We start from the raw sequence: 14814 nt of genomic DNA, 5'->3' as shown, positions 1-14814 counted from the left end.
TGTGGTGACATTCATATCCACAAACCACGCAATTACAATAGCAGCCTTATGAGACAGTGCACTGTCTTGTCGAAAGAGACAACGGTCAGTTTCATAGAAACACCACAAACAGGGATCTGAGGCCAAACCAGGAAAAACAGAACCACATCACCACCTCTGAATTTCATAGTTGGGGTTATGCAATCCAGTAAGAGGCATTTACTGGGTATTTGCCACACTCACACCTGTGTTATATTTATGTGTATTTATATTTTATTCACTTTCTTTACTTTCAATATCTACCTTCAATTCTTTATTTTAATTCTATATCTATATTCAATATCTCGTCCTTGTGTTAATCGATTTACTTTATTTCTGCCTTAAACTGATTACCCTCATAATCCTATCTTAACACAAGCTATGGTGCTAAACTACGAAGTCTATCTATCTACGTGGCTGACTACTTAGAGTAACCATGTGTATTGAACTCTTGGATAAAGGGCCTATTTCCTTGTTGGAGACAAGTCCCTTGTATTTACTGTCTGGAGTTGTTTCCCCATCAGATACTGGCAAATTTATTTGTTCCACTGCACCAGCCAGTATCCTTAGGTCAGGAGGAATCCTTAACCAGGGAACTTCTCTCAGAAATTATACAGAGGTGATTATCCCTACACTTATCCTTAAGCACCTAATTATCTAACTAATTATACTCAATGATGTTTGCAATCATGGCCTATAAATATTCAGTTATTCTCCGCATTAGGTTCCGAATTTATGAGCGATGAGTTGAATTCAGGCACAGGCTAATTTCAGGTTAAAACATAAAGAACATTTATTAAGATCACTAAATTGTACATCGTTACATTCATTCTCACTATTAGATTAAAGTCATATTCAGGTGAGGAACTATCATTGATATTTAGAATTTAATTGGAAATTTAACATAGGCTCCTTTTAAGATTCCACTCATTTGACTGTACACAATACATATATCAAAACTCTAATATTCTCAATGTATCCTATCAAGCTATGTTAAAGGCTACAAATCGTAATTATCACACTCTACCTAATTCACAATCTGAGACAAAGATACCTATAGAGCTAGACCTTTGCAGTTAACGCTAATCACCTAGAAAAAAAAGTTCCTCACTAGAATATTCGTTCACACTTAATACTTAACTGCAATTCACACTTAATTTATAGCATGCTTCTCTTCTAACATAAGGGAGAATAAAACATTACTTTACCAAGATAGTCCACTTTCTGCATACAGCTGGGTTCTCCTTCCTTGAAAACTTAGTTTGGAACATCGTAGAATTACCTTTACGCACGTGGTCATATATGGTGTACGTCTCATCTGCCCCTTTCAGTACGGCTGGTGATCTGTCCAAGTTGGTCTGGTTCTGTTTCTGGTGATCCTATTCCACAGCGCGGTCATGAATACGGGAACTACGGCTACCGATATAGAACATCTACGGGCTATCCTGAATCCATCAAAAGGCGAGATAGAACTGCTCGTCCAAGAAGAGCAGGTCAAAAACCAAATGGTTACGACTAGAGCAAGGGCGAAAATGCAACGATCAAAAAGCCTTCTGCAAGGGAGGCTAACCCTTTTTATTTCACACCTTTTGAGCCCTCTTTTTTCTTACGAATCTTCGCCCGACACTCGCCTTCTTTTCCTGCTAGTCCATCCAGGTCACCGCGTTTCCTTAGGTAAGTGTCTTCTGCAAATTCGAGCGTGAGCTACTTTCTGATAATTTACACTGCTGCAAGCGTAAAGCTCGCCCAAGCACCTTGAACTTTAGATTACATACGTTTCACATAGAACATATTATAGCCATTACAATTAACTAAAACATAATTCTTCACACAGAATAATTGCCATTTTTGATTCATGCTTTGTATCATTATATAAATTATTCATTCTATATACTCCTTTCACAATCAGTTTCTATACTAAAGCTCAAGTATCTCTTAATTGTTTTCCAATTCTTGATGAATTCTGAATAAACCAAACGTAAAAATAAAATTTTCCATTCAAGATTCAACACCTGTTCAATAGAAAGTGTAGCATGATTTGTCGCTCCATATCACAGTTGTCCAAGCTTCAACATCCCACTGTACATGCTCTTTGCACTACTAAAGATGATGATATATTGGTTCAGATAATGTGGAGTTTGCATATTAAAGTCGTACTATGGAAACCCATGTTGTGAGCCTCGGTTCTGAATGTTTTGGTGCAGATTCCCACAGTCAATTCCTGGGACAAATGGCTGTTTCAACATGTCGGCTGACAAATAGTGGTTTTTACATATCCTTTGTAGCACCCTATGGTTACATTTGGTGAGCAGTAGATCGTCTGCTGCAGGTAGCAGTTGACTTCCTGCACTTCCATCTCAGTATGGTATAACTGATTGTTGACCTGGGATGGCCCCATTTGTCAACAATTTTCCAAACAGATAAGCCTGAAACATGGCATCCTATCACAAAATGCCTCTTTCAAACTCCGTCAGTTCCTTCTCACTGCCATTTCGCCCAGACACAGGTGCACTGAATTTGGCGTGTCATATTCCTCCAATTTATACCGGCTACAAACACAACTCGTCATGTGGCACGATGCACTTAGCCCATGGGTGGGTGGGTGTCTATTGAATTCTTTCCAAGCAGTGTATTCCTATCCACCCACTCCTGGATTTTACCTACTTTTTCAATACTTAACCACCACTCCTAAAATATTAATTGGTCTGTAATTTGCTAGTTCTGTCTTTGAGCCACCTTTATGTAATGGAAGTATCTTACCCTCTTTCCACCCTCTTGGCACCTTACCAGAGCTGAGACTTCGATTGAACAATTTCATCAGTGGCACTGCCAATTCTCTTGTACACTGACATAGCACATGGACAGACATTTCATCCAGTCCCACTGGTGTATTTGCAGTGATATTTTTAGCATGCTGAGCACCTCCTGTTCATGGATCAAAAAATTAATACAAATAGTACATGATATCAGAATTAGAGGAAATGCTTTAATCTGAATCATGAGAGGAAGAAAGATCAAGTTAGAATCAATGCAGCAATATCCAGAGAGCAGAGAACCTGGACTGGTGTTCCTCAGGGCTCAGTACTCAGCCCCTTACTATTCCTTTTATACGTCAATAACATTCATCCTTACCTTACAGAAGACACAAAAGTAGCTTGCTATGCAGAAAATATAGCCATCTAGCACACTAGTGACAAAATTAAAGAATCAGAATTAAAGATTCCAAACAAATCAATGAGAGGATTAGAAAAATGGTCAGTTGAACTTAAACTCAAATCAAGAAACTGATTTGAGTTTAAGTTCAACTGACACTTCCAACAGAGCTCTCAAAAAACTAAATATATTGAAAAGGCCTTGTGGAACAAACTGAGGTGCAAAGCCAAAAATCGTCAAAACTACTTACACTACACTAATAAGGCCAATAATGGAATATGCAGCCTATCTGGTCACCTTCTGCTTTATTGGTAAAGGAAAAATTAGACAAAGCACAAGCGTCCAAGATTATCATTGGTGCAGTCTCATCCACTAATAACAGAGTCCAACAGGAATGTAGACTTGAGCTGCTGGAGGACAGACCAGACAGAAATTTGCCACCATAAAATTCATTAATATCAGAAGCTACCAAAGCAATCATATCTCCCTAAAAACTTATGAACATTGGAATCAAAAATGCAGAGTTCACAGATCACGAACTTTACAATATGATGACACTATCAGGAAAGAAATAGGTCTTGATCATCTAAATGCCCACAAGCAAAGAACCTCTATTTTCTAGACCTTTATCTTCAATACCTTCATAAATCTAAACCTTACTGAACCCTGTACAAAAAAAGAATCAAAAGAAACACTCAAAGAAAAAGGGCCTAAATGCTATCAACTTTCTTTCATCCTCCAAAACCTGTTTTGGAGGATGAAAGATCATCAGACACCGATATAATTAATGGGGGCACTGGTGCTCTCCTTCTACTCCCGAAAGGCGAAAAACTTTCAATAAAAGTTGGATCGGGAAGAATTGCTTCCAATTTTACCAGTGAACTCTCTGCAATAAATAAAGTACTCGAAGCCTAATTAAAATTATCATCTCAACAATCAGAGGGAATTATAATCTACAATCAAGATCAGCTATGGAGATAATCAAAAATGGCAATACCAAGCTCACCAGATATCCATAAACTCTTAAACCAACTAAAGTGTTTGGGGAAAAGTTGCATTCTACAATGGATGCCTGTTCATTGATTATAACGAAGCATTTCATAAATTAGCAAACAGGCCAGAGAACTCAACCAAGAAACTGGCATGATAACTCTTACTGATGCTAAAGCACTAGTGAAATCTAAACTAATTCTACCAAAATCAGGGATACAACACCAAATTCCCGAAATTAATGTTGACAGAAAGAACTTCACCATGATAGCAAGACTCCGAATAGGACATTTTTAGAGGAATGAAGATCAATCAATACGGATGGTAAGAAAACATAAAGAAACTGCAATAACTGCCCTAATACTAAACTGACACCACACTCACATTTTACCTGTCCAGCAATTATAGCAGCCTTGCAAGCAAGACCCAAATCCTGAACAACTCTATACAAACAAAATCATTGACATAGCCAAAGCAGTTCAAAGAGCCCAAGGAAATATCTAAGATCCCTTAAATTAATCTCCTCACCTGGAAATCATCGAATCTCTATCGAATATCTATATCGAATATCTTCTCCTTGTTTCCAGTTTCTTTCACACTTTTTCTTTCATTCTCCTTCCTGATGTACCACACGACAATCATTTCTCTAGTTGCTCTAGCTCAAGTTCTGTCCTGTGAAGGATGCTGAGTAATTGTACTATTTCACTCCTTACTGTCATCTGATTATCTACATTACCTTCAGCCACTTCTTTCATGCTCCAATTCACATGTTGTACACCATCACTCACTGCTTACACATTCTCTATAACACTTTTGCTATCTTGCCTTACATCTTTAACATTAGTTGCTTCATTCTCTCACTTTGTACATTAGTTGCTTCATTCTCTCACTTTGTACATTACTTGCATTTCTTGCACTCACAAAACATTAACAACACAATCTCTCTCTCTGCTCTCACTTTTGTGTTATCAACTATTCACTCTTGGTAACTAGTACATAGAACACACATTACATCACAAAATCCTTCATGCTGAACTTAGTGAGCAAAATACCCTTGGCTGCCATTTTCCTCATATGCATTGGTGCTATGAAAAACACTTCTGAACAATATCATGTATTAAAATTTACAAACACACACACACACACACACACACACACACACACACACACACACACACACACACACACACACACACACACACAACTTTGCAGTCTAAAACAAGTAAAATGTAACGAAAAATAATTACTAAAATCACTAAAATAAAAGGCTTATCTGTAAGAAATGTGCAGCTGCTTGTAATATTCAATATATGGATATTTACATCGGAATATTTGCAAAGTTCAATACTGGGATGTGCTGAAGATGAAAAAGATTCACTGTTTCTCATCCTCACTGTGGATGGAAGCTCTAAATGAATCAATTACTCAGGTGAATTGACTGCATTTTTGTGATTACAAAGGTTAAAAGATGTGAATTATGTATACTAGCATTTTTTCACCAGAAAGGAAACTAAGTTATATCTGACAAGAAATTTTCACATGCAAACTTTCGTTTGCACATGCTTGGATAAAAATAAGCACTGAAAATAAGAATAAAATTTCTTGCGAAGTATTTAATTTAATGTCAAAAATTAATGAACTGATTCATAATGACAGGATTTCTCACTTTGTTTTTCAAGATCTGTGAATTCAGATCAATAATTAGTTTTTTTGTGTGATGACCAAGTGGGATCATGGACCATTTCTAAGTAGAAGAGTCTAACAACATTGAGGCGATTTTGGTGTCATAACGATACTGTTCTTAATAACTCAGATCAATTACAAAAGCACTATCTCCTTACCATACATTGGCAAAACATCAAGACAGATAGCCCAATTATTAAAATACATTAAGAACAGCCTTCAAATCACTTAATACCTTACAAAGCTTCCTATGTTCTCTTTAAAATCTCTATAAACAAATGAAAATCATTTGGCATAACCCAAATGATATTTTCATGTGATGAACTAACTTGTGGACAGTGAGAAGTTATGAAATTGGCTTCTCACTGTCCACAAGTTAGTTCATCACATGAAAATATCATTTGGGTTATGCCAAAAAGGAAGTGTTGGGGAAGGAAGAAAACCTGACTAAAAACTGAATTAATTCCTTGTCTGCTTCTCAGTACAACCATAAAGAAATTTTGATGTTGCCATGTATCTAAAAGCTAAAAATTTTTTTATTATAGGTGACGAACTATAGCTTATGATCCAGAATTAAAGTACAAGGAAAGCTTTTTTTTTTTTTTTTTTTTTTTTTACATAATACTATAAAGAGAATATAATATAAAAAAAAAAAAAAAATCAACTACTGAATACACACTGCATCTAATTTTCTGTCCCAAACCGATATGTCAACACCAAAGTTTTGAACAATAGGGTAGAAATGAAATAAATGTGACTTTGGAAGGTTGCGAGTAAATAAGCATCATGAGCATGAAGACCAAAACACTACCCAAGCTCTAAGTCAAGTAATCCTACATTACAATAATTTAGAATACAGCTCTGCATATACCAGTTAAAAAATGCTCAAGTATTATTTACAAAGAGTATTAACATAGTCTGCACAAAAAAAAAGGAAAAAAAAAAAAAAAGGCATTTAACTAAATGCTTGTAGTTTCTAATTCCTGACAAGTAGAAGTCTATATCAAATATATGACCAGCTGTAAATTGTTTAATGAAAATACTTGATAATCCATAGTAAAGTGAATGAAAGTATTTTCATTATTTGTCATGAAAGCCTATAATGAACCCTGAAAAACATTTAAATCTAGATTAGTAAGACTATATTGGTATAATTCACAATTTCCTCAGAAGAAGAAAATATATCAATGGATGAAGATTCCCTTGCTATATTTTATATACTTGTTAGTCTTTCCATCCTTGCTGTAAAGACTAACCCACTACACAGTATTCCAAGAGTACTGTAGTAACATGATTAAGGGAAAAGTGAGATACAAATCAGGTAAGGTTTCCCCGTAGCATCATTTGTTTCAAATTACGGAAGAGACTAAGTTTGCCCTCAGAAATTACAAGAATAACAAATTTGACATGAACCCTTTAGGATTTTCAACATTCAGTGCAGTAATTTTGAAATGAAGAAAACTAGACGACATATAATAACATGGAATGTAAGAAGAATGTTTCAAAAAAGTCAAACTACAAAATATTAATGGAGAGAGAGAAAGATAGAGATGACCATCATATCCTTCGAATGAGTGAGGTTTGGACAGGTGATTTCTGGAGAGCTAAAGATATTCTTTATCTCTGAGAAAGAGTTAAGATGTTACACCAACCAATTTATTCATGTTATAACTGTTTTTCCTCTTCCTGAGACTATTCAGAAAATAAAATTTTAAGTTTTTAAAAAATGGCAGAAGACATTAAAATAAGTCCAATCAGACAGTAATGGGTAACATGAATACCAATGTATGCAATGTATTAACATAGTTTACCCAATGATGAGAAAATGAAAATATACTGTAAATTGCATATCTGATGGAAATAGTTTTATAATTACTAATATAACAAACCTTAAAGACAATTGTACCATGGAAAAGGCTTCATGACCTAACAAGGAATCAAATACATTTTATAATGATTAAAAGCAGGTTTATAAACTCGATATAAGTTAAAAATTACCATAGAGAGAGAGAGAGAGAGAGACTGTAATTCAAACCATAAGTCAGTAAGTAAATTATAGCCACAACAGAAATAAAACTGAAAAATTCACAAGGATATTAACAAAAATTCAGACTAATGATAAACTTTGAATAAGCATGCATTAAAAACAGATTATCAGTTTAAAGAATTACTAGAATGCAATAATAACTGAAAAATGAAAGCACTGAAGCAGGTGTTATGATCAACACTTAAAATGATGTCAAGAAAATAGTTCAACACATCAGAAGACTGAATAATTTCAAAGAACATGAAAGAAAGAATGATTGACTATGAAATTATGGAGTAAAAAAAAAAAAAGTAGATCTAAACAACTGAGAAAAATTAAACAAATAAATTTAATGAGCAAGGAAACATGATTAAATGGTAAATTTCAAGAGACTTACACAACTGTAATTAACTACGCAAAATACAATAATGGAGTTTGCAAGAAAGAAAAGAAACAAATAGCAGACATTAAAAAAAAAAAAAAAACAGCAATGTATGGTTTGAAGATGACAATGAACAGTGGAAGACCTATATTACATGGCTCCATGCCATGTGAAAACTCAACAAATTTCTTTACATAGTTAAAGAAATTTGTTGTTAGTTCTCTTTTCACTTCCATTAAAATATTAACATACATAGTTATGTTAATACTTGAAAAGAAAAAGTAAGTGAAAAGAGAACTACAGGGATTTAGCATTCATATATAGCCTATTGTCTCTCTCTCTATCTCCCTCTAACAAACATTCATCATCATTTACTGGATTTTCTGGTGTATACCCATTCGGTGAACTACATATTATAGCAGATTAACACATGATCTCAAAACTAGTCTCCTATTAACAATATCTTCCTAATTGGTCTATCTGTCAGGTTTCTATAATCAGCTTTTACATTTTGTCTTCTAAAGAAGAATACCTAAATGCATCAATCCAGAAGAATGCTCAATATCTTGGTCTTCAAGTCTTTTTCCTATAATTTTTTGGATTCAAGTTCACTAATAATCTCCCATTCTTCTGTGGGAGATGAAAGATTAGTAAAAGATATCATAGATCAATCTAGCAAATTAAGTTATTTATATCAACTCAGTTTAGTATGTCAAGAATATCAATTCTTAACAGCTATCTTCTTTTAATATGGTTCTTCTGATGAAGGAGTATATTAAATCTAATAATTTTGCTCAAATTTCTCATATCTGTGGATTCCAGTCTTCAACCAACTGCTTTATTTCTCGTTATTGAAGAAGAGCCTAAAGGGCTTTATTTTTCTTACCTAGTTCTCTAAATCTATATGATAAACTGGTTTGAAAACCATGGTGTAAAATGCTAGCTTGATCTTTTTGCTGATATTTATCTTGTTCCATATAAATTTATTCAACTTGCTTCTTAGCACATTCTCTTACTACATAGAACTTTATTCAACTGGCTTATACTTTATTTTCTTCTATATCTCCCACTTTCCCTTGTGTGTTATGCTCGATGGTCTGTCACAGCTAAGTAACCTGGCTTGTTTGAAGCATAATTAGTTGCATATGTTCTTCTAACCAGTTTGCTTATTTTGCAGGAGGAAATGTCCTACAATTTCCATATGAGACCAGCTATCCCACTTTTAATTGAAAAGTCAGAGGTTCTTTAATAATGAGGGCAGCAGTCTCACACTGGGTAGTCAAAGATTCATCTATTACCTGACATTCAAACATCAATTCTAGAGTGGAATTTAAATCAGTCAGCTGAATGGAGAGAGATGCTACCTGCTTGGTTGCTATTCACATCTAAACTACTGCCTGGTGCAATAGTTTCATGAAAGGCAATAAAATTCATTCTCCCACCTAAACACAATCACAACATCCACGGCATGCAAGACTTGAACTGCAGCCTGTTGGTTGGAGAGTAGATATATATTAACCTCTTGACTAAGTAGGCTAACAAATAATTACAGTACTGCAAATCTAATTTTCATTTCAATTTCTGTTTTCAAAATTCTTCCAGATTTGTATCAAAATGCTAAGAGTTTAATTCCACTACATTTTAAAATCATTTGTAAAATATACAACCACATTAGTGTAGTATGGTGACTTCCCTTCATGTCATGGTGACAACTCTTTGATAATGCATTGTCCTGAGCAGGTTAAATTAAAAATGTGTATATGTGCATTCAGCAAATGAATAATTTGAGAACAAGATCACCTGCTAATAAATTTTGTTCACAATAATGAATGTAAAATAGCATCACTGCTACAAGACTTCTCAGAACTTTTGAAATTTGCCAGAATTTTAACATTTTACATTAAGACAGCTGATGGAAGGCACAGCAAATATAAAACCAGCAACTAATAAATAATAAAAGTGAGAAAGCAGAAATGTAGAGGGAGAATATATATATATATCAGACACATGGAATAACTAATAAGTCTATTTGTACTTGTAAACAGTCCTTCACCATGTAATGTGTGCATTGAAAAACTTCTGGAATTTGAAGCCGCCATGCTGCACCTATACTTGGACAACTAATACTGATCAGTCAAGACACCAGATTGATTACATCCTGGCACACAAACAGTGGAAGACAAGCATCTTTGATATGCATACTTGTCCTGGAGCACACTGTGGTACAGACCATCAGCTAGTAAGAGCCAAAATAAGACAGACTGTGAAACCTTCAAAGTCAGGCCTGTCTCACTACATTAGATAGAGTAATTCCTAGTCAGTTCACAGAAGAAACATCATGGTTGGATGCTCTTTTGGAGACTATTTACAATTACAAGACAAGGAGACCCATGGACATCAGATTCAACATAGGATTTCAATCGAAAGGAGGCAATTGGGGAAAAAAGAGACTCAGGAACTGAAGAATATAAGAGATTACATAAAGAAGTGAAAAAAGCCAGCAAGGAAAATTATTATGCTAATAAATGTGAAGAGAGAGTTCCCGATGAGAAGGTACAATTATAAATGGATGTTTCATTTAGTTCATGACTTAAAGCACAAGTTTAAGCCCAAAATGAATGTCATCAAAGAGAAGAATTGAACAGTATTAACAGAGAATAGGAACTGTACAGCAGAGAGGATAAGGAAGATTTGGAAGACCCCTCTTATCAAGAATTTGGATTCTTACTTGCATGAGAGATTAAATACAGTTCCTCCCAGTATGCCTTCCATTTGTGTTTGATTTCCAATTCTTCTGTTAATACTGCTCAATTCTTCTCTTTGAAGAGACATTGATTTTGGGCTTAAACTTGTGCTTTAGGCATGAATTAAATGAAACATCCATTTATAATTGACTACAAAGATTATAATTGATTACGTGGCCTAGAGAATGGAAGAAGTCAGTATTCAACTCTGCATAAGGAAGATATAAATGACTGCAAGAACTATACAACTATTTAATCTCTCATGCAAGTAAGCTTTTATTAAAGATCAGTCTAAACAGAATTAAAGCCAAGGTTCAAGAAAAGATACCTGAAGAACATGCAGGTTTCAGGAAAGGCAAATGTACCAGAAATCAGATCTTTTGCTTTAAAAAGATCATTGAGAAGTATAAAGAATTTAGGCTCCCTTTGGTAATGTGTTCATAGACTACTCCCAGCTTTTGACTGTGTTCAGCATGTTAAATTGTGGGAGGTGAAAATAATGGATTTTCCTCAACACATCACCAGGGTTGATAGCTAACAGGTGTTGGATAAACTGATTGGCTTCAGTTAGGCAAGGATACCTACTTTCTCCTCATTTGTTTAGTATCCATGCTAAGGATATCATGGTGTAACACTGGATGACATTAAGACAGGAATTAGGATAAGTGGATATGTAGCAGATGACAAATCAGTAACCTGAGGTAAGCTGATAATACAGAACTCGTTTATAATGACAAGGAAGAAAGATGAATCCACAACAGTGTTAATGAGATCAGCAAGAACAGATGACAAACTCAATCTTAGCAAGACAAAGATTATCATTCTCAAAGAATAGGGAAGCTCCTGAGATACCTTAGAGAAAAAAATTGAGAAAGTCAGTAAATTCAAGTACCTGGGATTTACTGTTCAGAAGACATCACAAAAGATAAGGAATGGCCAAAACAACAGTCAGAGACACGTCTAAACTTTGGAAGGTTGGATCTATATTTACAGGAACAAAGGTGAGAATTCTGGATGCTGCTGTTTTTTCAAGTGATGTGAAATATGGATGTGAAACTTGGAACCCAAAGAAGTCTGATAGGAAAAGGAAAGCTGCTTTTGAGATATGATGTTATAGGAGATTGTTGAGAATCTCATATACTGAAAGGTGGACAAATGGATGAGTGCTAAAAATAATCAGGAGAAATTTAAGACTCCTTAAGTGTATCGACATAAAAAAGCTGAAATACCTTTGAACAAAGTGAAAGGATGGAAGGAGAACTTATCAAAACAGTAATAATCCATCCACCCATCTCATTGAGAGTCTACCCTCAAATGAGATGAACAGATTGTATCAGGAGTAGCAAATCTTCAGAGCATAGGCAAGAACTAGTGTGGCACATCAATGCAGAGCAGAGTGACCATATCGCACCTGATGATATCAAGTGAATCTATGGATGGATGGATGCTACTTGTAAAAAAATGAACATCTATGAGAATGGATAACAACAGAAGTTGTCAAGAGTAACCTAAAAGATAAATGGCAATAGGAGAAGCAAAAATAAGTTATTGTTAGCAGTAAGTCATAACTATTTTTGTTTTAAGGTAATCCCACAAAGGAAAAGTTGAAAAGAGCATACCAGCATGCCAGGTGGGGGATAAAGGTTAAATAATCTAGAACACTGCTCTAGAGACATGGTTTATTTCATATTACCTAATTTTTTTTATTATTTTATATTTTAAATAAGCACATTTATAAAGTCTCAGGCCTCTCATAAGCAGGGCAATGACTATTATCTACCGCTGAGTTAAAATGGCATGCAAATGATCCACATGACTGAGAGTTAGTGTACAGTATACTAGAAAACAAAACTAGTAGCCAGCTTGGTTTGGGTGAGTGGTTAACCTACCTGCTCTTCTAATGAGCAGGCTATTGGTGTTTGAATCCAGCAATAGGCAAGGATGTTGGCAATTTTTCTCAGGTGAAAGAAATAAATTTCGCAGCCCAGCATAAGACTACTTCTCCATTTATTAGAGGCCAGAAGTGCTTGAAAAATGTCCACGTTTGGTATCTAGAGCATGGTTTCTGAATTTTATAAAAAAAATAAATTTAAAAAAAAATGGAGAAAAAAATTCTTAACCTATCCACTTTACTAGTACTTTAGATTTACAATCTTTTTTCATAGGTGATAATCACATTAAAAAAATCATATTTGAGGATGCATTTTCAATATCCTCTCTTCCACATATTTATTTAGCAACAATAAAATAATATATGCTTTAGTGTTATTTACTCAGCAAATCCTGATTCCATATTTAAGTCAATTCCTCCATCTAGGAGTGTTCCATCATCTGAATATGTTGCTTTAGCCATGTAAGACATGCACTGTAAGCTTCCTGCATGAACTGCAACTGTAAACATGGTGAGGCACTAAAAATAAATAAATAAAATGATTAAAATTGGTTTCAACAATACAAATAAATTATAGCTAAATAAAATTCAAAATGCCTTCTATTGTAAGATGATAGGTTAGATATCTGGTGCTACACTGAACCTATGGAGTGAATATTCTAATGCTATATGACCCACAAGGCTAACACATCATTAGAATATATTCACAGCATTAGCTCCATAGGTACAGTAGAGCATTGGAATATTCACTCCACACATATTATTATTACTCAACACCTCCAGGGAGTCCAAAGACTCATCGAGGGAGGGCCCCTACTCTACAACTCTCCGTCTCCACCAATCCATCCACCACACTACCTTCCTCATCTACACCAATGCCATCTACCACCCACCACCACTAGTATTTTCACAGACAATCACAAACACCCATGCCCACAGCAGGATTCGAACCTGCAGCCTTTTAGCTGGAGAGCAGATACGATAACCACTCGGCCAACCAGGCCAGCAAATATACCTAACCCTAAACATCCTCTTGAAAATATTAAATTGTATAAAGAAATATCCAAGTTTTTTTTTTTTGAGCACTTCAGAAATTCAATAATAAATATATATATATATATATATATATATATACATACATATATCATTTTAAACGACCGATACCGAGAGATAAAGAGATGACATGGTTTATTTAAAATGATACTACTAGTTTACTAGTTTTGTTGAATGGATCAACTTCTTCAGGTATCACAATCAAAGAAATATATAAAAAAAATAACAGACTTAAAAACTGCATTAACAGTACTGATATCACAATCAAAGAAATATATACAAAAAATAACAGACTTAAAAACTGCATTAACAGTACTGATTGCGATACCTGAAGAAGTTGATCCATTCAACGAATGGATCAACTTCTAGTAGTATCTTTTTAAATAAACCATGTCATCTCTTTATCTCTCGGTATCAGTTATTTAAAATAATTTATAATATTTTCTACCGAGTAAAAATGAATAATCACAATATATATATATATATATATATATATATATATATATATATAATGTAAGTCTTGACAGCTGTTTTACATTAATTTCAATTTTGGGAATCAATGTACAGGCTTGAACCGAATTTTGTGTTTTAGAAAATTAATTCTAGTGAGGAAGAAGTACAGGTATTTTGAATCAAACATCAGCTGATTTTATATGGAATAAGAGAAAAATTAGTTGAAACACTAAATTAGCTGTACATAAGACAGTGTTCAAGCCAATTTTAACTTATGAATCTGAGAGCTGAGTTAGAAATAAAACATTTGACCAAAGACTAGAGACCGCAGATATCAATCCTGAGAAAGATTAGGAGTGTGAACAGATGGCATCAATGACAATATCATATTAAAAATGAGGATATTAGGAAAGAACTTGAG

At 34.5% G+C, this 14814-nt stretch overlaps 1 protein-coding gene across 1 annotated transcript in view; it reads right to left on the bottom strand.

Annotated features, from left to right (window-relative positions):
* The window catches only part of LOC150096561 (transmembrane protein 208), an 89904-nt gene that overhangs the window by 16701 nt on the left and 58389 nt on the right, over positions 1-14814 (bottom strand). The window contains exon 4 of the mRNA XM_090408470.1: positions 13270-13406. Within this exon, the coding sequence (XP_090264596.1) occupies positions 13270-13406 (137 nt within the window). The remainder of the gene's footprint in view (positions 1-13269; positions 13407-14814) is intronic.

Source organism: Typopeltis vanoorti, chromosome 18 (genome assembly GCF_054136105.1).
Source record: "Typopeltis vanoorti isolate ZY-2024b chromosome 18, IOZ_Tvanoo_1.0, whole genome shotgun sequence".
Lineage (NCBI taxonomy): Eukaryota > Metazoa > Arthropoda > Arachnida > Uropygi > Thelyphonidae > Typopeltis > Typopeltis vanoorti.
This window is presented reverse-complemented; position numbering and strand designations above follow the sequence as displayed.